We start from the raw sequence: 25,417 nt of genomic DNA, 5'->3' as shown, positions 1-25,417 counted from the left end.
TTCTATATCTACACTGTCCAATATGGTAGCCACTTAACCACATGTACCTAATAATACTTAAATTGGGGCCAGTGTGGCCGAAGAACTGATTTTTAAATTTTAATTAATTTAAATGGCCACATATGGCTAGTGGCTACCATACTGGAGAGTGCTGGTACAGATTATGCCTGTGTTATAAAGTAGAGTGGGCAACATCTTTATGTCTAAAAGTGATCCAGCCAAAGTTATTCTGTTTCATCAACTTCCCAATGTTTCTGTTACTGTTCAGGAAAAAGTTTCAAAAAAATATAAATTCAGGGCAAAACATAGGACAGACAGTAGTTGGCAGTGCCTCAAATGTAGGAGAGGTCTGAAATTATAGCATACAAAATTTTAGTGTAATGTAATCCCTTAACTGCTCATTTATTTCCCTTTTTTAAAATCTAAAAATATTCTTAAACGTCTTTCTTTCTACTTCCGAAATGTAATGTGTAATCATCATTTTAATCTACATATCCAATCTTCTTATTGTATATAAATGTTAATTCATAAAATTGGAGCACAGTCCAAAGTTCATATAAATGAAGACTTGCTGACACAGAATAATAAAAATAATTGCAACCAGACCTAGACTGGGTGGGTGGATGGGGAGGTGGCATAAGCAGGGGGAGCAGAGATAACAGCAGGATGCATCCAACCCCTCTGCTCTCCACTCTAACGGAGAAGTCCTCCGACTTTTAGATGTCGTCCTGTAGAGGAGGCTAACTTGACATATGTTGGTTTGTCTTAGGAGATTAGACAAATCACTGACAGAGTAGAATAATAAATGTTGAAGTCTAGGGAATAGAAAGTGCTAATGTAATAGTTATGAAAGAAGAGCTCAGTTAATATTCTCTTTCTCTGCAATATCACATTTTGCAGGTACTTTGTATGTGTATATAGGGCAATAGATACTAAATTGGTCAGCCACCTTGACTATATGTTAAATGACACTAATAAAGTAGTTCCTATTACTAAAATTGATTGGGTCCCATTATGTCTTAATGTCTTCCTAATTTAAAGCTCTAAAACATGTAATACATCTTGTCAGATGCTCTTGACAAGGAGCGGATACCTGCTGAACCTGGAATAATCCCACGGTATTAATCAACCAGCCAACTTATCATTTTTTATTTCAGAAAATTTTATAAAATTTCAAACAGAACACATTTCACCTCTGTAGCCTAAAAATGTTTATGATCATTTTAACCAAATTTGCACCATTTTACAGAACGCACAATATAGAATATAGGCAATTTTCCATGGCCTGTGCCTCCCAGAGGATCTGAAACAGTTTTAACGCTCTTAATGTCAACCCAAGTCATTGGTATTTGACTTAGGATGCATTTTGTTTTTAATCTCTTCATAACTGCATTTTACTTTTAAATTATTTTGTGGCCCAAAAGCTTGCCAAGTGTCAGGGTTAAGGGTGTTTGGAATTAAAAGTGAGAAATCAAATGACAGGTAATTGAAAGTTTACCATTTAAAATCTGATTATCTACCCATCATCAACAGCGTTCTCTAAGAACCGTATACAGGAAGCTGCTGTCTCTTCAATGGATGTTGACCAGCCACCAAGATTTCCAGCAAAGTAGGAAGAGATGCTAGCAGAAATCTGGTTAAAGTAAGATACCTGTTTCAGAAAGAAAATACAATATTTTAATTGTTTATTGACTGGAAACTTTTCAAGCAGGCATCTCAATCTTGTTGGTATAGGGGAGCCTATGACCCTAATGTTCTGGGGACCTTCTGGAATGGATCTGAAAGGAGGACCTTAAGATTCCCCTAGTGTGAACACACATTACAGAATTATAATTAGTAAATCTGGGTAAAAGATTTCCCTAAATCTGTAGGAGCAAATTAATCTGCAGATGTTTCATTAAACTTACGGTGCACGAACTGTTGTCAATAGCACAGATGAGAAACCCGGCACATCGGATCTCACTTCTCATGTACTGTGGAGAAGGAGGGACTGACGGCAGAATAACCGACTTCGCTGCCACCGAGAACGTCTTACTGAAAGGTGAACAGACATTTTCTAAGTTCTTGCGAGAAATGAAGAATAGTTGTTAGAAAATAAATTCCTATAATGAATGCACTTTATTTATATAGGTAGAAGTGAAGCTATGGAGACCCAGATCTTCTAGATGAGCGGTGTGCATTAGAAAACATTCTCTGTCGCTCCAGGCAACTGTAGGAAACAGTAATATGGGGCACACGTGTTTTCTGCCTAAGAATTGCATACACTTTGCATAACTCCACAAAGCTGAAGTTGTCCTCCAAACTGGTTTTATTGTGTGCCCTAATGGGTTGTAATTTCTCTCCTTTTTAATGAAAAAATAATATGCATTGTTTTAAAGAACTCTCAAACAATAGAGTACCCTATAGTCTAGAAAACAGAATTCTTCCTTCAGTCCACCATAGCCACAATCCACTCCCATCCCAGAGAGGACCACTCTTAACATTTTGTTGTGTATCCCTCTAGACCTCTTCATAAATATATAACATTTATGTAAGCAGATGCACATAATATTTAGCTACATTTAATCATTTTACAAAAATTGGTCTATAATTTGATTTTTCACCTAACAATAATTCTTTAGAGGTATGTCTGTATTCTACCAGAGTATAGCTCTAGCATAATTTATAAAATTGACCTTCAGTTTATTTATAATAGCTTTTGCTGCAATAAATGATATTATCCTGAACATGCATGTGCATTAATATTCATACATGGGTGGGGTTGTTTCTGTAGGCCAGGTCTGACACTGGAAATGATGCTGGCCAGTTCCTGGTGTACACCTTAACTGTCCAGCAGCTTCTACTTCTTGTCTCTTTGAACACTTACTCTGGGGACACCTCCTCTTAGAATCTAGGCACCATACTCTGAGAAGTCCAATGCCCACAGAGAAGTCAGGGACAGACACTCTGATCGACAGCCCTAGCTGGCAGCCAGCTATTCTGGATGTCTAGCACAACTGAGGCTTTGTAAAGTCCAAACCCATTCCTGGTTTTTTATTTGGCTTTCACTTCATTTTTACTGATAATGGAATGTTTCAAAGGTTTGCTAAATATCAGTTTTGTGTGTGAATAGACCAAAAGGCAAGGGAACTGCTTCAGGTATCTTGCATGGTGCTTTGCACACAGGTGGTACTTAACAAGTGTTTTTTTAAAAAAATGATAACTAAAGGTCCATCCAGAAAAAATTCAGATGAATATCAATCAAGACCAGAAATGCCTACATTGACTTCCTTATTTTCATATCAACTTTTTCTTTCTACCCTATACTATAAAACGTTGCTCTAACACTTGAATTGCATATACTCACCAATCTTCAAGAGGCCTTCTTCGTGATACAAGCACTACGAAGTCTTTGGGTTTATCACCATTCACTACAGGACAGGTGATATAATATATTTGATTGTCTTCACTCACCCGCTCTATGACCTCACAGGACCTACATAAACAGAACAGTGAAAGAAAGGCTGCACTTTTCCACCTGCTAGAGTAAGGCATTTACGTCATTTGTTTGTTTGCATAACTTCATTATTGGTGTCCACATTCACTCTTCTGCTCATCCTCCCAAAGCCAGCATCATTTCTCAAAGTCCATCTTTAGAAAGAGCTGTTTGGTCAGAAGGAATAATTCTGCACATGACGGAGAGAATGGTGGCCATCTGTTTCTAAGGTCACTGCCCTCAACACTTCAGAGAAAGGCATTTAGCTGTTTTCCACAAAATTATTTTTCTCTAGGATCAAGTAATAATAATTTGTACACTAGTGAATTATATGGACAGTTCAAGAAAGACTCAGGCAAAGTAATATGATCTATTGGAAAAGGCACCAAGTTTGGAGTCAAACAACTTGCCTTTGAATCCCAGATTGCCACTTAGCAGCTAAGTTACGTTAGGTAAGTCACTATTTTTTCATCTGTAAAATGTAGATCATAATACTTTTGGGGTTATTGTGAGGACTAAGTGAAAACACCTAGAACAGTATCTGAATCACAGTAGGTGCACAAGAAAAGTAAATTGAATTAGAATTCATTCATTCATTCTCCATTCATTAAAGTTCAATTCAGCTGGAATGTCAGGTGACAGTGGGAGAAACATTTGAAGAGTTAACACCAAAGTTTAGGCATTGTTCTTGCTAAAAGCTTTGTACTTACAGAGTATCTACAAATAGTAAAGCAAGAAAATCATGAAGTGTTTCCTCCTCTCTCGGAGAGTTTTATTATGATAGCATTAACCAGGACATATCCTTCTGGCCTCTAATGCAAAGGTAACAGATGACCCCAGAGATGTCTCACTTTAGTAGTATTTAATTGTCTATTACATGGTATTAATCTCAGTAAGTTTTAGACATTCCAAAGATGAACGTCTACCTTCTCAAGATTAGGAAGTAAATGGTGCTGCTTAATATAATAGGAAGCCCATCTCCCCAGTCCTTCCCTTTCAGCAAGGTGTCCGTGAGGCCCTGAGCACTACAGCCAGAGCTGGGACTCCTGGGAGACAGGGGCATGGCCTGAGTGCAGTCATCCCCTCAGTGTGGTGACAAGGTGCATCCCGATCCCAGGAAGGGAGGGAGAGTGGAGGAAACTGGATTAGGGATGCAGGAGACAGGAAGTGACAGAAGAGCTGTAGGCTGAGAAGAGTGGGCCCTGCCCAGACACGGAGAGCAGGAGGGATGCGGTTCACCTCGGTACCCACACAGCTCCTCTCAGCCTCCCAGGGCAGTGCTACCTCACAGAAAAAGAAGGAACCGCCGATTGAACAGCCAGAGTGGGAAGCTGGAAGGCCAATAAGATAATCACTTCCTTGAAAGCAATGACATTGTGTATGAAAAGACAAGAGTGGAATTCAGAGCCTGACAGCTAGGTTCCAACTGGGATTCTGTTGCTTTACTGCCTGTGCAACCTTGGCGAGTCTCGGACCTCTCTTTTGGTAAACAAGAATAATATCAACCACGAAGAGTTATTGGTGGGATTACAATAGATGTGGGAAAGCACATCAACTCGATACAGATGATACATAAATAATTATAATAATTTTTGTTTTGTGTCTCTCAATAGCAGTTTTCTGTGCAGAGCAAGCTTCAAAAAAATACTCTTTAATTGATAAAACTTTGGGTCATTAGCTGGGCAATGGAGATGGATTGCAATGTAGAGTTATCTTTTACATGATGTCAGGGTTGATTAAGAAAATATTTTAAATTTATTCTTACGTGCAATGAGGGTCCCACAAAGGTCGCTTGGTAAAGTCGGACAAGAGATGGTAAACCAAGTGGGCTGGTCTTTTCACATGCTTTTCAACCCAAATAGATAAAATATCATGCTCTTCCAGGATATATATTTTTATCTAACAAGATAACAAGAAAAAATAAATTATAAAAGAAGAATTGATGCATTTACTTTAAAAACCACAAACATAAATATGTAATCATAGGTTGATTGCACTACCCAAGGCATCTTGGCACCTGGATAAGAAGAAGGCAAACGACGGACGGCACATTCATTTCAAATGCTTAGATGTCTAGAGCTCTGACCAGGATGCTATACTCCTGTGTCCTGTGTCTCCAAACAATATGCAACTTGAGGGGGAGGTTATTTAATTATTATGCAGCAGTTTTTCTCATGAAAAATAAAGAATGTAAGCCTTTCTCTCTCTGGGATGTGTCCCCGCCTCCACCCAGAAACAACAGAAAATATCACCAGACTGATAGGCAAGTCAGTGCCTCATCTCCCCCTGAGACCTTGGAACCAAGGCTACAGTCTAGGATACTTTTCCAGGATGTCAGGTGTGCCTTCAAGCAGGCTGAGGGGACCCAGGAAGCAAGCTAACCAGCTCTAGAACCAACTCAACCTCTTAACAGGGCTGCCGAAGGCCCATACTTCTTTCATCTGGGAATCACAAGGGCTCATCCTCCCGGGAGGCCAATTCCTGGGTTTCTGACGCTTATTACTCCTTAGATAAGTAGATAAGAGGAGGCTTGTCTTGGGGAGCCACTTGACACATATTAAACATCAACGTATCCCTTGTTACTCTGAACTCTCCTTCTACTGTGCTTTTGCCAATAATCAGAGGTATGTGTTCAGCTAAGAGCACATTTCTATCCCACCCATTTTCTCCATCTCTTTCAGGGGCTTTGAAGTTAGTGTTGAAATTTGCCATCTTATAATCATTCCCATGGCAACAAGCTGTGAGAAGACAAACAAACATAGAGTTAAGACTTCCCTGCAGGAATCAAGCAGATGGAAAAGTCAGGCTGTGAGGGAGGAAACCTTTACTTAAACATAAATATCCTCAAGAGGAGAAGGAAGAAATGAAAAACTGACTAAAAGCAGCTTAAAAAGGAAAGAGGTGACTATTTGCTTATGCCATTTTACCTCTCCAATGGACCTCTGGGCCAAGCCTGTCTTTAAATCGAGCCCACAAAGGAGGACATGCCGTCCGAAGGCTGTGTGCAGTTATCAAACAGAAAGAAAACCATGCATGGGGCTCCAGTTGGTGGCTGACACTCACCTCAGCTTGGACGTGCCTAACTCTGTGCCTTGTACAGCAGGAGTAGAAGGAGGTTCGTTGGTGTAAATCCAGAGGGAAGTCACCTTATCAAAGCCTGGTGGCCGTCTGGCTCTGAGCCAGACGGCTGGGGCCCTGAAATCTCAGAGGAGGCAAGGGTGGGCGGCCAGGGTGAATTCCACAGTCTCTGTCAGACTCTGGCATTGGGGCAGCCTTGGTAGAACAAGGGTGGAGTAGGGTGTAATTTTGGGCTGAGAACTTGTTAAGGGTTGAATTACATCCCCAAATTCATCTGTTAAAGTTCTCACCCTCAGTGCCTCAGAATGCGACCTTATTTGGAAACAGGGTCATTGCAGATGTAATTAGTTAAGATGAGGTCATACTGGAGTAAGGTGGGCCCCGAATCCAATATGACTAGTGTCCTTATAAAAAGGGGAAATTTGGACAAAGACATGCACACTGGAAGAACGTCATCTGAAGATGAAGGCAGAGATTGGGTGACACATCTACAGGCCAAAGGACGCCAAAGATTGCCAGCAAACCACCAGAAGGACAGGCCTGAAACAGATCCTCCCTACTCCCTTAGGAGGAATCAACCCTACCGACACCTTCATCTCAGACTTCCAGCTTCCAAAACCGGGAGACAGCACACTTCTGTTGTGTAAGCCACCAAGCTTGCAGGATTGCCATGGCAGCCCCAGGACATGATTAGTGCACACTTCCAGGAAGCGGCTCCCCAGGCTGCAGACACATGCCGCTGCTTCCGATCCTGGAGCCAAAGTAAACGTCATGCTAAATAGCCACCACTAAATTGTGCCCTTCGAGAGCTCGCAGACTTAGCCAGTGCCAAGTACAGTATTGGATGCGTGAATGATATTTTGATCCTTCCCCAGCAGGGGAAGGCAGCAGAAAGTCCTTCTCAATGACACTGATGCAGACAAGGAAAGGCAGTGGTTGGTGCTGGCTCTCTTTAATCCCTACTCTCTTCGAAAAGCCAACCTTTGCTTAGTGAAAAAATTCTCCAAGACCAACTCTCCAAGAAAACGAGTTCCCTTTCATGCTCGGAAGAATACAGATTAAATTCCATTTGTAACCAACTCAAACGTTTTATCATTTGGTGCCTGGAGAATTTTATTCTATGAAAGGAAGCTTAAAGTAAGTAGGCTCAAACTACTGGAGCTTGCTAACATTTTATTAATGATATTGTTTTTTCATTCTAATAAGATTCTGTTTAATGGATTTGGATGTCTTATACAAATAGCACAAGAGGAAATAACTCAAAGTTTTAGAATTTTATACTATCTGTTGACCAGTGTTATTGAGACTACATTGTGGGAAGGAAGATAAAATTGGGTTTTACAGAGGCCCAGGGGGAGGTTAACTTTCCTTGGAGGTGCCTGGGGGTTTACTCTGGGGACTATAGTGACAAGACATGGGCAAGCGGAGCTCTGGGACCAGCCCCTCCCCAGCTTCAACGAGAACAGCCCCCTCTGCTCTGGTTCCCATATGGGGTTTCCTCCTGTTTAATGGTTTTCAAGTGGTCCTTGCCATTTGGGCTTTCACCATCATGTTTCCAGTACACTCGCAGCTACTTCCTAAATGAAAAGCTGCTCCAGTTAGGCCTGCTCCCACCCATGCTAATTTCTACCACAAAGATTTGGCTCAAGCTACTCACTGCCTAGAAGCCTCTTTACCCCTCCAGCAATCTACTCCTCACTCTATCTTCAAGGAGAAAAGAATGACCCCCTCTCCAGAGTTCTCTCTCAGTAACTGTCTTCCCCTTCTTTTATTTCCTAGGAGCTGGCTTTTATGGTTTAAACACTATAATCTCTCGCTCGTTTATAAAGTACCTTAAAATTATTCTTCAGCTGTTTCATGTATATGCGTAATGTTTTCAAAATAGATTACAATCTCCTTTAAGATAAGGGTACATGTTTTGCTCCTTGTATTGCTATTACTATTTCCATCATTATACACTGAAAATGAAAGATGGGTTAAAACAACAATACTGTCCAATTTCATTACAAGCACCAGAAATCTTAGACTTTTGAAAACTAACCAATTTATCTCAAAAATAAGTACAGATTTGGGGCCAGACCGGTGGCATACTGGTTAAGTTTATGCATTCCGCTTTGGCAGCCTGGGGTACACTGGTTTGGATCGCAGGCACAGAACTACACACCACTCATCAAGCCATGCTGTAGAAGCGTCCCACATACAAAATAGAGGAAGATTGCCACAGATGTTAGCTCAGCAACAATCTTCCTCAAGCAAAAAGAGGAAGATTGGCAACAGCTGTTAGCCCAGGACCAATCTTCCTCACCAAAAAAAAAAAAACAACAAAACAACAAAGTATAAATTTTAAAACCTGAAATAAGTATGATTCTTAACAGACAGTTGTGTTGTAAGAATCACTCAACTAAAGGGAGACAAAAAAAATGAGTGAGCTGTATTTAAAAATTAAAAGCATATAAAACCTTTAAAAAGTGGGAGAGAAGAGGCAGATAGCAGAAAGAAAAAAATCAGATTTTTGTCATAATCTAAAAAGAAAAGGGCTTCAGATTCAACAGATAACATAAGAAGGTTCCTTTAATTATACATTATCCTTTAATAAGCATCTGTACGAAAATTAAGAATTAATTATTGATGGCTCTCCTAAGACAATAGCAAATACTCCATCTATTTGTTTAGGTTTGTTTCTGGTCCCAAACTCCCAAAGAACAGAAGTTTTAATATATTATACAATTTCAGTAAATATGTTCTCTTCCTTCACTCCGGACATGTTTGTCCTTTCCAACACTATTCAGGAATGCTGAGATGCCAGCACTAACGCAAGAAGCAGATTTCGTATTAGTGAAAGAGAACAAAGTCTTGAAGCATCTTTTATGAGAGAGAAAGAGAAACAAGTAACTTTGTTATGTTAAGCCTGTGTTTCTGCCTCACTGAACCAAGCTCAGATGGAAACCTAACTGGATCCTGAGGGGGCAGGGAAGACTTTGAAAGGATTCAGAAGTGAGGACAAAGGTGGAATAAAAGCAAACAACCCCAAACAAAACAAAGTCAGAGTTGAAAATAATCAGTGAAATAGCACTTAAGCTTGCTTGATTTCAGCGTAAATGATCATATAATTTATCATCCAAACTAGAACAGCAAGTGCCGCTAACCATTATGACGGGACAAGGCGAGTAAACCAGGACTGTCGCAGGAACACCAGGACACATGGCTACCCTATTTTAGAGGCTACTACTTCATTATGATGAAAAACAGGACACACTGGGGGCGGGCCCTGTGGCCTAGTGGTTAAGTTCGGTGCACTCCGCTTTGGTGGCCCGGGTTCAGTTCCCAGGCGCAGATCGACACCACTCCTTGGTGGCCATATTGTGGCAGCAACCCCCACAGAAAATAGAGGAAGACTGGCACAGATGTTAGCTCAGGGCAAATCTTCCTGAAGCAAAAAGAGAAAGATTGGCATCAGATGTTAGCTCAGGGCGAATCCTCTTGAGAAAAAACAAAAACAGAAAAACCAGTACACACTGAACTGTGAACACAGACAAAAAGCTGGCATCATTGAGCATCTTCTGAGCGCCAGGCACTGCTCTGTTCTGGGACTACAGTGGTGAGCAAACAGCCCTCAGAGAGCTTACAGTCCAGTTAACGTGGGCATCAGCTCACAGGGTCTCCTGACATACCTCTGAAATTAGATAAAACTAACATCCGAAAGACATACATTTATTTAAATTTGATGACATGCAAAACACTGTAAAAGGTGCTAAGAGAGACACAAACAAGTCAAGACAAGTCTCTCTCTTAAGAAGTTTATAACCTAGTTAGGGAAAGAGATCATGTGTAAAAAGCTAAATTACTACGTAAGACTTAAATATCAATTCAACATAGCTATGAAGAAATGTCACAAGGTAGTGCATAATTAATTGACAAATTAATTTTAAAGAAGTAATTGCTAAAGGAGTTCCTGGAGGGAGAAGTTCCCTCAGCCAGGGGTGGAAGGAGTGGCTTTATGGAGAAACGTTTCTCCTGGGAATCGAAGACCAAGTAGGATCAGGGCAGATGGAGAGGAGGAGAGAGGGGTAGGACATGACAATTAAGCTCAGGTGTAGGAATGTGCAGGTGTATTTGAAGGACCCCAAATCAGTTGGTGTGGAGGAGTAGAGACAGGGCTGGAGAGATACTTGACTCTTGGAAACAGTTTCCCCACGGGGTTTTTCACCTTCTCAAAAGCAGCAGAAACACCACCATCAAGACAACTTTCACTTGTGATGGACCGTGGGTTGTGCGCACCCCTGGGTGCCTCCTACCTTTTCTGCAGCACTGATCACCTCCCAACCACTTTTGGCCGCCAGCTTTTTGAGAGCCTCCACATTGCCATGACTCAGGGCAACCTAAAACACAAGTATTTTAAAGTGGTGAGCTCAACGCACAGACATGCGATCAAATATCTTCTGTTTAGAAAGTGGGCACTGTGAGAGCCAAAGTGATAAGGTCGAGCTTAGAACTAAGCTAGAGGTAACATGATTTCTGTCTCAAATGCATAATTCAGAATTCAGGCAAGGTAACACGAGGCATGCACACTTAGCAAATTAGGATCATTTTAATTGGTGTCCTGAGCGAAGACAAGATTACCCTTCAATATGACTTGTAATCAACATGTAATCAGTAAACTTGGATTTCTCTGTACATTTTATGGTCAAAAACATTAAAACCACTAATACTCTGTTGCTATGTTATAAAATGGCAAGCTGGTGGGCACGTCATTCAGCACAAATCACAGTAAGACAACAGATCTCAACATCCCGTGCTGCGTGAATGCATTTGATGGCAGAGCAGCCCGAGTCTGCAGTTTGAGCACTGTACATATAATTCAAACAAGACAGTGAAGCAATTGGTTGGTAACCAGTTGCCAAGAACCTGGTTTTGTTTTATTTTGCGACGACTGGCTGCTATAATTCACCTTTTCATCCAACCTGTGTAGGCACAACCTGAACCAGTTAAACAAGGGGATTTCCATTTTTGTAATGATGCGATTTTTACATGAAGAGTTCCAAATCATAAAGCTGTCACCTGCTTGCCAGTATCCCAGTGTACGCAAAATGGAATCTCTTCTTTGTGGGAAATAACATATTTTCTGGAAAGAAAAAATTAAAGTGTTGAATAACAGTTTTCTTCTGTGCATTTAGCACACAACAGTAACTCTAACTCTTTCTTGAACTGAAAACAGCAGTTTTAAAAAGCTGCTTTTACTGGTGGAACAATCAGGAAGAAGAATTTCCATCACAATAGCCTCGACACTCAGAAAACATCAGACCTTCTCTTTTTACATTACAGGGGAATAGGGACCCAGAGAGGGGTTGTGTAATTTGTCAGATAAGAGAAGAGTCCATAAAATCTTTGTACCTTTGTCCCTTACCTGCCTAGGCGAATTCTCTTGCGTGCAATAGCTCCACGATATCGTCTAAAATCATCCTTTAATTAAAAAAAGTAAAATCAATAAATTTCTAAGATTTTAGTGCTACAATCCTTAAGTTTCTCTCTCCTAAGTCAGTTGGAAAGGTTAATTGGGACACAGTGTCTCTGCGTGAACTATCCTCAGGTGAGAGTTGGCAATAAGGCAACTCCAGGACGCGAGGAAGACACCGTTCCCAAGACTGTGGCGCAGCATAGAGAACTGGATGTAAAGGGGGAGAGAAGAGTCCGAAATGGGACACAGAGGGTGATCTGCTTCCAACAGCAGCGCTTGGCCAAGTGGAGGTAGAGTCTTTGCAGCCATCACAGGTCAGTTTGCACTGGCCCTATTGTAGCAATAACAAAATACCAAAGTTATCTTGCAGCGGCAATGAGCAAAAACGCAAGTCATGTAGCTGGAACATGTGCACAGGATGGAAACTTTGTCCTCAGATGACCTCGAGCCATCTAGGAACCAAAAGTTTAAGTATGGAACTCAGTGGGATGAGAAAGTGGTGCGGGGAACCTAATGAGAAGCAAGGGGTCCCTTGGTTTACAGCACATAGGACGTAGAAGACCCTTACACTCGACCATCCAATTAGACTCTGCCAAAATAGCATTTGGCATAACCCTGCCCACTCCCAACTCCTTAAAAGTCTATCCCTGCTTCCGATCAAGGAGATGGATTGGGGCTTTGCCTCCTGTCTCCTTGCTGGTTGGCCATGCAATAAAGTTGTCTGTTTTCTCCAAAGCGAGTGCCGTAGTATTGGCTTCTCTGCACGTGGGGCCCTTGCTTAGTAACATCTTCAGGGCCTTCATCATTTCAATGAACGATTAGAGTGGTTTGGGAAAAAAAGGAAAAATCTCATTCTACTTTGTGATGCAGAAAAGAAAGAAAACCAAACGAGAATAGCCACGGAAGTTGTTGGTGTGAGGAGAGATTCTGGGTAGACCTCTGTACCCGCACCTTCCCCCAGAATAAGCAGTCTGATTACTGAAGCTCACATGCTTATAACTGACCTTTGACATGGGTTTGATTCTGGGAAATGTGACCAGTTCTTCCTTATCATTGACAGCATTATAGATGAGAAAAGCACTGTTGATGTGGCGGCCCTGGCCCTCAGACCACTCCTGGCAGTCAAAGGCCTCCACGCGCACTCCCACTTCAAGGGTGCAGAAGGTGACACAGGGCAGCGGGCAGAGAACCAGGTCACACCAGGCCTCCTCTGCCCCTGCCCCTACCAAGCAGGGAAGAGAATGCGGGTCGGGAGTTTTTTCTTTGTCATCTGCAAATCTATGCAACTGTTAAAATCCATTTCATCAGGCCAATGGTCTGATGTACAAGCCTCTGGGACCAGTTCCGCTTACTTTCCCACTTTGAAGTGGGGAAAAAAGCCAGTGGGACTTTATACATTCATGAACGTATTTTGGGGAGGCATATTAAATTGTGCCAAAGTCAAGTTTTCTCTTCTAAAAACAACAGTTTTGTAATTAAAAAGCATCAAACACTGAAATTGGACAGGAACTATAGATATTCTTTTTTACATTTAAAAAGAAAAAATACTAAATGAAATCTTTTCATTGTGTATGAAGAGTAATAAAAATAACTGGGAAGTACTTTGGACTCCATGTTGGTAAATGACAGGTCCATTATGAACTGGTTGACCACATAGTCACCGGGACTCTTTTGAGAGTAGAAGGAAGAGTTAACTATGACAGGGACAAACTAGAACCATCCTGGGCCACCTGGGACATACAGTCACCCTTATTATGAAACAAAACCCAATCTATCACAATTTACTCAGGGTAAGGAGGCCTCAAGCAGAACAGATGGTTAAAATGTGTGTCTATGGAGTTTGAAGATTGAGTGAAGTTTCAAAGAAAAATTAGAAGGAACTTGCTTACTTTAACGTAATCCCTATGCTCACCTCCAGATTGAAGTAAAAATTTTAAAAAATCAATTATGTGCACGTTTGTATTCGTTTACAGCAACCTAAGAGCACTAGAGAGGCTTTACCAGGTCTGAAATGTATTGTTGACAATGGCGTTGAAGACAAGGCGATCTCCCACTGTAGATGGTCCCCGGAACTTAAACATGTCCACGGACTTCAGAAGGGGGTGTGCTCGACAGAGGCGGCTGATGAAACGAAGGGAAGGAGGGAGAGAGAAGACAGTGATCATTCTCCAAAATATTTTCAGGAACTGCTGATTCACTTAACGGATGCAATAGACCAGTGCTCAGTGTGCTTTCTACATAAACACCTCTTCTAACTCAAGAGTGAAATAAATAACCAGATTGTGTATGTTGAGAGTGGTTCTGTACACTACTTGCAAATATTATGGGAAATACCATGTCCCCAGGCCATGGGGTCTTCAGCAAGATGCTGGTGCTTCTGCTCTTGTTTTGTTCCCTATGGAAGTTCCTCCAAAAAGCAAACCAATGTCTTTCGTTCTAACTGGAGGGTGTTCATCCTGACAGCTCATGACTGCAATCATGGAAGCTGTGACTCCCAGGTTGGAGTGGGACACAGTGAAGAGAAGTGCCAGTGGTGCCATTCACACTAGCTCCTTAGCTGCACAGTTAACTGAATTCACCCACATATCAAAAGCCTAATTTTATTCCCTACAGAAAAGTTACCTGGATTGCTACACAAAGCCTGAAAGGCTACAGGTCTATGTTTTACAATTCTGGTGTGTGTGAAATTTTGAAATATCTATAATGAATATTTAATCTTAGAAAGTTACTTCCATAATTTTCTATATTTTAGACTCCCACTGTAGTCATTCAATTACTCTACAGAATTGTGCCAACACTAAGTGGACAGATTCTGCCATAGTTAATTACGTGGTAAGCCTTTACAATAGAACAGGTTCAAATGCTTTATGGTCATTAAGAATGACAATCTCATTTTAAGAACAAGCTCTGTTATATTTGTGCGTAATTTATAGGAAGGATAACTACAGGTTTCTAACTATAGTCATAACTATAGACACATTAATAATAAAATTCTTTTAATTTTGGGAAAATAAAACCTTAACAGTTTTCAGTGGTTACAAAGATTGTCAGAAGGGCAGATCCTGTTCAAATGCATTTTCACAGCACACACTGTTCTTTAAAGCTGCTCAATTGCCTACCTAGTTCTATTAAGAACAAAATAACCTTTTCTGAAACTGAGGACCATTTAAAAGTATTCTTTCAAGTTCTTCCCTCTTTCTTATTTTTCGGCTAATCCTTTGGCATAACAATCCCAACCAGCACCTTCAAAGGTCAGACCTAATTGTAAACTGCCTTTAAAAAAGTTTGAAACTCGACTATTTTTAAGCATACAGGCTGTCTTCTATTTCTATTCTGCATCTATTTTGTTACAAGGCGTTGCAGTGTCACAAGATCAACACTCATAATTCAGAATAAAGTATTAGAACTGTCATTTCATTTTTATTGTTGAACCAAGAACCAAAACATTCACCCTCAAACAAAAGGACAGATTAATCCTAAAGTAAACATGTAAGTGACTTATCATTTTCTCATTTTGATAATAGGCAACATTGTCCTCTCCTTGTCGCCCTTGACTCAGACCCTTCCTATTCTCTCCCTCCTGGTCCCAACACCATATGCCAAAGGTCAAAACCAAGAACCTTGCAGAAATAGTAGCCACGGTCTCCATCCAAGCCATAATCTGGCCACCAAATGTGTTTCCATGATGGTTAGCATGGGGCGGGAGGACAAGTTCAATGCTCTGAACAGAGGTGCCCCTCGTGGAGACCGTGCCATCCTCTTCTCTCCAGATGGGATCTGAAAAGCGGACGTGAACATTAACAATGGAGGAGTCAACCGCAGAACCTTCCCAACAGCACACTCAACTCATGGGATTTTTAGAAAAATTAAATTATTCCAAAAGATTTACAACTCTTGAGGAAATAAATAGGTTTGATTCTACAGTGTGAATTTCATCGGACAGGTGGCTATTTACAGTGAACTGGATAAGATAACAGATCAAAAAGGGCTTTTTAGAGATTGTATTCCAACATATCTTACAAGTCTGTCGAATTTTGATTAAAAGAATGATTACATTTAAACTGGAGTTGTTTGGGATGGAGGAAGGGCAGGGAGCGGAGGAAAGAAATTTGAGGATTGATGAATATGTCTTTATCTTGATTGCAGTGATGGTTTTATGGGTGGATACGTGTCTCAAAACTTATCCAACTGCACACTGTAAATATGGGTCATCTATGGTATGACAATAAAGTTGCTAAAAAGGAAGGAATTCAAGCTATAAAGGACCGCAGACACTGAGAATCTGGAATAGTTTGCTGTCCTATCAATTTCAGAGTGGGAATGTGGCTTCCCGCGGTTCCTGTTTTCTAATGAATGAAGCCACCAACAGAAAAGACACAATACATTGTACTTCTCAGTGTCCTTCTCCTTTTGAATCATATCTGCTTCATTTACTGACAAATTGGGTTTTTACTGTCAACAATGGAGGAATCATTTACTCTGGCTGCAAAACAGTAAAATGTATTCAATTTTACTTCCTGCATCAAGTGAATCACCAGCGAGGCTTAAATCTCATGCGCTACTGTTGAGGAGGTGGAGGAGGACTTACAAATCAGGGGGGCCATCCCGGTGTACTGTGAGAGGCAGGGCCGAGCTTGCAGTGGCAGAGCACATGAGCGCTCGGCTGTTGTTGGTAACTGGGAATGGGGCCATTCTTGGCATAGTCACGTAGAACTGGGCAAAGCAGTGCGGTTACAGAGATTTTTAACTCCATTTCCTAACAGAATTTTTAGAGTTATAATTAATTGATGGTCTTTTTCTTTTATGTTTTTTCTCCTTCATCCACTGATCATTTCAGTCAGTAACTTCCCATTGTCCTAGTCGAAAAGCCCAAATCCTCCCATGGCCCCAAGCCCTTCCTTCCTTGTCTGGCCCATGCCTGCTTCTCCTCTCCAGCTAGTCTGACTGCCACTAGCACCCCTCTCTCCCCCATCCTGTTTTCTCTCAATCTTTCCCTTTGTTCCAGCCACACTGGCCTTTTTTCAATTGTCGCAACTAAATGTTGTCTTCCGCATCAGGGCATTTGCACATGTTGCTCCCTTTATCCTTGGCGACTGCTTTGACCACCAGCTCCCCCTCCTTCTACTTACCTCCCCTTCTCTCTTGGCTCCTCTCAGTCACCACTTCCTCAGGAAAGCCTTCCCTGACCCACGGCTGGTTCCCACTCTTATGAGCTCTCACACGGACCTTCCTTTCACAGTTATGGTTTATAGTTGATTTGAGTGATCTTTGATTATCTGACCCACTAGATCCTAAGCTCCTTTGAACAAGGACTGATTTTTTTTATTCTAACATAATCCCTAAATAGGGGTGCTCAGTAAATGTTTATTGAATGAATGAATGGATGGATGAATAAACCGACTTTGCTGATTTATTCCACCTTCATAGTCCTTACTATCAACAGAATATTTTTAGGTAACAAATGATCGTACTGATTTACATGTCTGCCTGCTGTTTATTAGAGTTCCCACTGCTCTCCATTTTCACATACACTGGATTGTAGACTCTTCAATTTTTTCCAATTTCCTGGGTGTGAACTACTATCTCATGTTGGTTATAATTTGCACTTTCTTGATAAGAATGAGGTCCGTCTTTTCATATGTATATTAAACTTTCTTGTTACCTCTTAATGACATGTCACTTCCTCAAATGTTACTCTCTCCCAGTTTTTTCACCCTCTCCTGGAGCTTTGATTAGATGCTTGTTAGACTTCTTACTCCAGATTTTGTCTCCTAACCTTTCATATATTTCCCATTTCTTTGCCTATCCATCTGCCTTCTAGGTAACTCCTTCAGATCTGTCTTCTAGTTCACCATCTTATCTGCTGTTTAATTAATTCATAGAGTTTTAAATTTTAATTATTATATATTCTTTTTGTATAGAAATTCTCTTTGTTTCTTCTTCACATCTTCCAGGTCATTTGCTTGTTCCAGCGTAATACTTTTGATACTCTTTATTTCTTAAACTATATTAACATTCTTGCTTCATGTTCTTTATAGGATAAATGCAACATCTGTAGTCTTTGTGGGCCTCATTCTATTGCCTGGTGCTTCTTCTGGACTTTGGTGACTTATTTATTTTTATCTTTTATGATTTTTGACTAGAAGCCCCAATTCCTTGGATCTCTATCTGTGGGAATTCTTGAGGGATGGACTTAAAGTCATTTCTCCACAGAGAATTTGCCTTTGGCGCACAGATCTCCCCGGGGCCCCACAACATAGTACCACTTCCCACTAAATCTCACTTGGTCGGTTTCAGGCCGAACAACTAATGTGTATTCTGACACCAAATCTGCATGAGAATAAGCTTGTGATTGAATTCTCAAAGGGAAACACTCTTTTCCATTTAACCTACAGCCACGGCTGGCTGAGACAGGAAAGCATCTCACCAGAGCTCTCTGATGGGTGGCACTTTCCCAGCTGACCTACTGAAGGTGTCATCTTTGGAGGTTGCAGCTCCAGGTACGGTTCCCTGGTTCCACCTTCCAGCTCACGTGAGCCCCTGGCTTTGTCTCTGGAGCCCTTGCAGGCGCAGTAAAACACAGGCTCCAGGTCTCCTGGCACCCACACGGCCCTCCCGGGCAAACGCCAGCTCTGTGTCTCCTTACACTGCTGCATTTGTGTTTTCTAATCATTTCTGGACTTCAAGCTTTTCTCTTATTTTTCTGCTGCAGAGATGTGTTTGCAAAGATGTTTGTAAATATTTTATCCAGAAATTTTAGTTTTTTTCCAGACACCGAGTCCACCATATTGCTGTAATCAGAATTGGATTGCTTCCTAAAGTGATGTTGAAAAGGCATATGAAATCTTAAACTCCTTCCAACTTCTCTCTCTCTGTTTTAATTACTGATCTTGTTAGATGATGTTCTATAAATATCCAAAATTAATATTGATTTCTCAATACATTTTTTAGGTTAATTTCTCTTACTCAAATGGTACTTTTTTTGTTCAAAATAAATTAGTGTAAACTTTCTCTAAAATATATTGTTAAATGAAAAAAAGAAAGGTGCATAACTATTTGAATATTGTGCTCCTGGTTAGGTGCTAGTGTCTGTGTGTGTGTAACAGTGCTTGTCTTTAAGGATAGGAACCCAGTAAGTGGGAGACACGGACAGTAGAAAGACTTACCTTTTAACTGAATCCTCGCTTATACCTTTTGAATTTTTCACTTGTGCATGTGCACTACTATTTTTAAGTAATTTAAAAATAATTATAAAATAAAATTTAACTAAGAGAGGGACTTATAGTGTGAGATACACTGTACAGACTCAAATATAAGGCAACTCCTTCTTTTCTGAGGGCTAACTTTAAAGAAAAAGCTACTTGATTCCTATAAAGATATACACGGCATACACTGGGATCCATAGGTGGGTCCCAGGCAGGTCCTACGTGCATAAGCATCAGTTATGGCATGTATGCAGAACTATCCTCAGGATAGGTGACTCCGGTGTGGAATCGTGCTTATTTGCAGGTAATTGCCAATCAATGGAGAAACAGGGCTCTCTCAGGTTCAGAGATTAATTCAGGCTCGCAGCTCTGGCTGTGTACCCAAGTCCAACACAGTAAACAGACCTCACCCTTTCTGCAGGCTTCCAGACAGGGCATACTTCTTTGGTGGTCAGTTTCATTACTTGCACTTTGGTGTTCACTCAGTACTGTGTCATCATTCTGCTCGGACAATTTTACACTCATTCCACATTTTCAGGTCGGAACACTGACCTGAATTGAGGTCATCCTAGCCCTTGTTTTCTTTCTCCTAACCAGAAAGGATCAACACAGGACAATGCTCATAAAGACTGATTTCTCTCTGAAAAAATTATAATTAAAATGCTCAAAATCTCAAGAAAGACTGAAGTCTTTCGCGACATGCCAAGCTTCCACATTCCAGTGGTACAAGAGCACATTCCAAAGAAATTCTGTTTTTATATAATCTAATCCCATCTTTTCCCCTTTTCTTCTGGAAGCGTATGATTTGGGTTCAACTTTCAAATGCCTTTCAATCATACAACATCTTGAAACGGATTCCAGTCTTTTATGCCTGATATTACAAGCCATGTAGAACCCTGGTTTTTCTAAAAACATGGCTCAATAACAAAAATGCTCTAGCTGTCTTCCTTTAGAACATACTGTCCAGCTGAGAACAGACTCCATCAGGTCCACGGGGGGCACGTAGACAAACCGCACACTCTGTGGCAACTTTAAGTTCCAGGGTGTGGCTCTTACATTCCTAAGAGAAATTGCTTTTAAGTTCTGTGGTACCTTTGGTGGCAATGGAAGCTAGTAAAATTTCTAAAAAGAAGATCAAATCAATGAAGTCAGGTTAAAAGTTGTTTTGTGCAAAGGAATGTGGAATAATCTATTTTGGATCAGATCAGATGAAACAGATGATAAAAACAGACTTTAAAAAATCTACAATTCTAAATTCAACCAAACATATAGATCTGATCTGCCCAACTTCCTAACAAACTGAAGCTGAAGTCAGTTTTAATCATTGTACCTCTGCATTTGAATGGCTGTAGCATGTGCCTGTCACTAATTAATTCAGAATGTCTCTAGTGCTCAAACTACTGTTGGTGTTGTGGAGACAGTATAGCAAATGGTCTTTGTTTATTAGTACAACTTGTACAACATCAGAAAAATCAATGCAGCCAGCCACGTCCTCCTGGCTCATGTGACCTTGGGTGGGGAGTGAAGGAAGCGCGCAACAGGCCTAGCAACGCTCCCTGCAGACCGACACTCAGGTCAGAGTAGCAGAGATCACCGTAAATTCTTCCCAAGACAAAGAAATCACAATTTTCTGGTGTCTTAAGTACAGGTTTGGCATCAATTATGTCTTTCTCTTATAATCAACCTCTTCCTCAATAATGATTTTTATCCACCAGCCTTGATCAGCCCATAACCATGACCAAATATTTCCCATCCTGAAAAATAATGCCCCTTTGACCTTGAGGGCCCCCTCCAGCTCCAGGCTATTCCTTCCACCCTTCACAGCCAAGTTCTTTGAAAGGACAGTTTTCAGCTGATGCCTCCAATCCTTCCTATGATGGGGACTTTTCAAATAATAACAATCACAGCACGTTCTGCACACCTGGCACTGTTCCAGGCAATCCATCTATATTAACTCATTTAATCCTCACACAAACCTATTAAATAAGTTCCTTTATTATTCTGACTTGATAGTTCTTTTTGTCTGTTTTTAACCTTGCCTCAGCGAGCTGAGAAAATCAGAGCAAAGTCAGTGGTTTGAGTATGGGGCAGCCAGTCCTGGGACAGGAAAATAAAAAGAGCAACTTCTGCTGGCCAGGGACCACGGGCTGCAAGAGGAAGTAGATGAGCCGCTGAGGACGCCCAAGTCTAGTGATCCAGCTCAGGAGTAAGGAAGCCAGGGAGGTGTGGGCACCCTGGGAGTCAGCGGGCCGACAGAAAGGCCCCTACTTCCCCTGGAGGAGCTGGGTCCAGAGACCAGAGAGGAGCAGGCCCCACTTCTGACGGCACGAGTGCAGGAAACCACCAGGAAGAAACTGAGTTCCTGTCACATGTCAGCTCTGCAGTGGGACACTTCCTGCTGGTCTGGATGGCACTTTGAGACCCCATTCAACGCTTCAGTTTCCCGAAAGCAGAGGCTCTGAAATAGCCAAGCTGCTCTAAGAGCTGTGGTGGCCACCATATCTCTCACCATCTACATCTTCTGCAGAGGACAACCCTCAGGCTGTCAGGGCTGGGAGGCTGGGGTCTCTACTACCTTCACCATCCACGGCATCCTGATGTGCCGTGGATGGTGCTTTAACAAAGCCTAGTGTCAAGAACGTTTAATTTGGAGGCGACTATGACAGAGAGGTTATAGTCAGCTGTTCCCCATCCAATGACATGGTGTCATCGGAATGTCTCCCTTTCCATATCTGATTTATTGCACTCATGCTTCCACTAATTCTGCTCTTGCCAAGGTCACCAATGATTTCCCTATTCCTAATCCGGTCAACTGTGTTTATTCTCCACTTCCTGGAACACAACTGACCACTCGTTCTTTCCTGTAACTCTACTCCCTTGCCTTGTGACACTACTCTCTCCAGTTCTCCATGTACCCCTCCCGCCAGTCCCTCCAGGTCTCCTTTGTAGATTCATCTTCCTCCTCTGATCATCTCTTAGATGGCCGTGTTCCACATGTTCTATCTCTGGGCCACCACCCTTGTGGCCCCGTGAACCCTCTCTGGGTGACTGCATGTACCATCTTTGTTTGAATTAACATCTGTAAACTGTTGTGTCTCAGATTTACTCTCCCCAGCCCCGGTCTCATGCTCTGGTTATTCCCCAGGCAGGTTCATCATCCACCTCATCAGAACACCCCCTCCCCTGGCCCCCATATTCATCATCTTAGTCCATGCTACCACTATTAATTAACTAGTTGCTCAACCAGAACCATGAGAGTTATCCTAGACTCCTTCTGCTTCCTCACCCTTCTCCGCATATCAGTGACCTCATTCTGCTCATTTTACCCCCGTACTTTTTCTGACTCCTTCCCTCCTCTCTCCCCCACTATCATTGCCTCGTGCAGCCACTCCTCACCTCTTGCTGGTCTCCCTCCCTCTACCCAGAGTGACCATATTGAATGCAAACCTAACCATACAACAACCCTGCTCAAATCTTCATTGGCTTTCATCAAGGACAGAAGAAACGTCAAGCCTCTTAGCATGGCCTAAGGGAGCCTCCAGGACACAGTCTCACCTTTTCGTGCCCTGCCTCCTTCCACTCTCAATTTTCTCTAGTCATGCTCTTGTTCTTATGGTTCAGCTATTTCATTACTTTAGTGAAATGCATTTGTAATATATTTTTTGGTACCAAGACCATCTTTACAAAAGGATGCACTCTTCTCAGCACAGCAATTTAATGACGAAGTCTTCATTTCCTTAAAAAATAACTTGGTAATGGGCATTGTCTTTTAAAAGGTCAGCAATAAATAGAAGCCTTTGAAAAATTCTTTTCCAACCCAGAGGTCCTCTGTGGGGTGGTCCCTGGACCATGGTGACGTCACATGGGGCAGAATAAAGCGCATGCAATCCATCACCCCTGCCTGTGCGCACCTCTCCCCTCTGGTCTCTGTGTGCCCTCTTCCTCCTTCCCCTCTTGCCACATTCTTATTCTGATTTTCCTTCCTCTTCCTCCTGAGTCTGCCTCCAGAACCCAGCGGAGCTGGACTTGGCTGAGGCTCCCTGCCCTCCTGGCAGTGGGGACACAGGGCTCCAGTTGGATCTCTCCACTGTCGCCCTCACCCACTTGGCTCTCCTTCACAGGTCATCTCCCCTGGGGCTGCAGGAGATGGGGGCAGACAGAAGGAAGGGCAGAGGAGGGGCAAGGCAGCCCTCTTTGCCGTGCCATTCTGGCCTCACGAGGCCTGACAGAGCCAGGAAATCTCTGCAGAGAACTAAGGAACTTTGACCCATCAAACAGGGTTACTGTGGAAGAACCAGGAAACAGGAGATGAAACTTACTGCTTCCATTCACATCCCCTGCGATCTTTAGCAAGGCTCTTCACAGCTCAGAGTTTCAGTTTCCTTTTCTGTCGAGATTAATGCAGCTCAGATGAAATAACAGATGAGAAACTGCTCCGTGAACTATGAAGTACCAGATGGATGTATGGCATTGTCATTCCTCATTCACTGATCCTTACTGAGCACACACATACTAGTAAGGACTGCCTGGTCCCGGTCGCCCTTCTCTCCCGTCTCCTCCCCTGGAGATCCTTCAATTTAAACAGGTCTTAGATGTCAGAGGTTATATTCTGAATGGCCAGCCCATTCCTTCTCCAGCCACTGGGTTTGTTGGACCAGGACTGAATCGTGGTCATAAGGTGAAATAAGCGTGCTCTAAGAAGACCCCTTCACTTGTCATAGTCATATAACTAAAGTTCCTACAAGTAGACTTACTGACCGTCAAACCTGCTACTTTCCTTCATCAAGTTTTTAAAGGTATCTTCATGTTGTAATCGAACTTTCCTTCTCTCAGAGGCCAGGTTATGTTGCACATGATCTTGTTCAGTTAGAAGCATGACTGGTTTTAAATGAATCTAGAGAAAGAAAAACATTTATCTTTCATTGCCTTGTTAAATTATAAAAGCACAACATGAATTTTGCAAAAACAAATGACATGGTACACTGTTTTCTAACTCAAAGTAAATGGAGCATTTGTGGATGTTTTTGCACACATATTATTTTGACTAAATGTTTTTTCTTAAAATATTTTTAAACTAAAAAATCAAATAGGCTTAATTACTTCTTCATATAATATGTGTTTAAAGTGCTTTCCAAATATTAATTTTCCCTGAATTTTAAAATTTTCAACAGAACTATAAAACAAGAAATTCTTCAAATTAATGAATGAGAAGAGGGACTTTGACTCCACCGACTTCTTACCGAAAACTGTTCTCTACCTTCTGCAAAATTAAGACATCAGAGGGAGGGAATAAAGATGTTCTAGAGAAAGCTATCACGTACCAAGAGATAATCCCAGTTTGGAAATTTCATCACATGGTGAAAACATTATCCAATAAGCAAAGAGAAAGAATCAATGTGTCAGAATAAAGCTTTAACTGACCTCCAGAAACCCAGAAATATGATGCAACAGAACCAAGAGCTCAAGCTCCTCCCGAAATGCCGGACTGCTGGCCCGTGTGTCCAAGAGTCACCTTGCAGCCGCACTGGGGTAGCTCCACGCTTATTTCCGTGACACCAAAGGCTGGGGCTGACCCTTGGCCCAGATATGGATGAAATAGCTAGCGATTTGTAATCTGCTGCTTAAAGCACAACTCCCCTGGTGTGTGTAGGACTTGTCTGGTGTGTGTAGGACTATGCAGACTGAGAGCTCGCCCTGGTTTAACACACGGCCTGGTTTTAGTTATGTGACCAATGGGGTATAAAAGACCACTTGGCAAACTTGTGCCTTGGCTCTCCAGTCCACTGGTGAAGTACATTTGTGTGACTGAAGAGGACCCTGGGAGCTACGCCTGGACGTCTTGAACTTCTCTGATGTCTGCCTGAGCTTTCTTTCTCCTGTGTACCATCTCCTTCGGCTTTAGTTAGGCCTTTCCTGAGCACGCCTTATGGGGTCTTGAGAGTCCTTCAATGATCTGGCCTACGCCTCGTTCATCATGTCCCGTCTCATCCTGGAATAAACTCACTTTGGACACAGATCCAGGTGGGGCTGTCGGTTCAAACCAAACCACTGATTTTTCACGGCTCCCTTCATGATGTGCTACTGAACAAGAATGATACTAACTGGAACATCATTAGTTCTTCAGGCTCAGCAGAGACTGGACTGAAGTGTGACTATTGTATTCCAATTCCAGGACTCCCTGAAGTTGGAGTGAGAAGTCTGAAG

At 41.9% G+C, this 25,417-nt stretch overlaps 1 protein-coding gene across 2 annotated transcripts in view; it reads right to left on the bottom strand.

Annotated features, from left to right (window-relative positions):
* Positions 1–1,121: 1,121 nt before the first annotated feature.
* The window catches only part of ACOT12 (acyl-CoA thioesterase 12), a 46,723-nt gene continuing 22,427 nt past the window's right edge, over positions 1,122–25,417 (bottom strand). For both annotated transcript variants that reach the window (XM_023618072.2, XM_023618073.2), the window contains exons 5-15: positions 23,972–24,107; positions 15,629–15,785; positions 14,010–14,129; positions 13,013–13,163; positions 11,958–12,013; positions 11,612–11,675; positions 10,849–10,932; positions 5,241–5,374; positions 3,347–3,475; positions 1,908–2,034; positions 1,122–1,651 (exon numbers count right to left, since the gene is read on the bottom strand). In XM_023618072.2, coding sequence (XP_023473840.1) covers positions 1,517–1,651; positions 1,908–2,034; positions 3,347–3,475; positions 5,241–5,374; positions 10,849–10,932; positions 11,612–11,675; positions 11,958–12,013; positions 13,013–13,163; positions 14,010–14,129; positions 15,629–15,785; positions 23,972–24,107 — 1,293 coding nt within the window. In that variant the 3' untranslated portion in view covers positions 1,122–1,516. The remainder of the gene's footprint in view (positions 1,652–1,907; positions 2,035–3,346; positions 3,476–5,240; positions 5,375–10,848; positions 10,933–11,611; positions 11,676–11,957; positions 12,014–13,012; positions 13,164–14,009; positions 14,130–15,628; positions 15,786–23,971; positions 24,108–25,417) is intronic.

The sequence above is a fragment of the Equus caballus genome, chromosome 14, assembly GCF_041296265.1.
Source record: "Equus caballus isolate H_3958 breed thoroughbred chromosome 14, TB-T2T, whole genome shotgun sequence".
NCBI lineage: Eukaryota > Metazoa > Chordata > Mammalia > Perissodactyla > Equidae > Equus > Equus caballus.
This window is presented reverse-complemented; position numbering and strand designations above follow the sequence as displayed.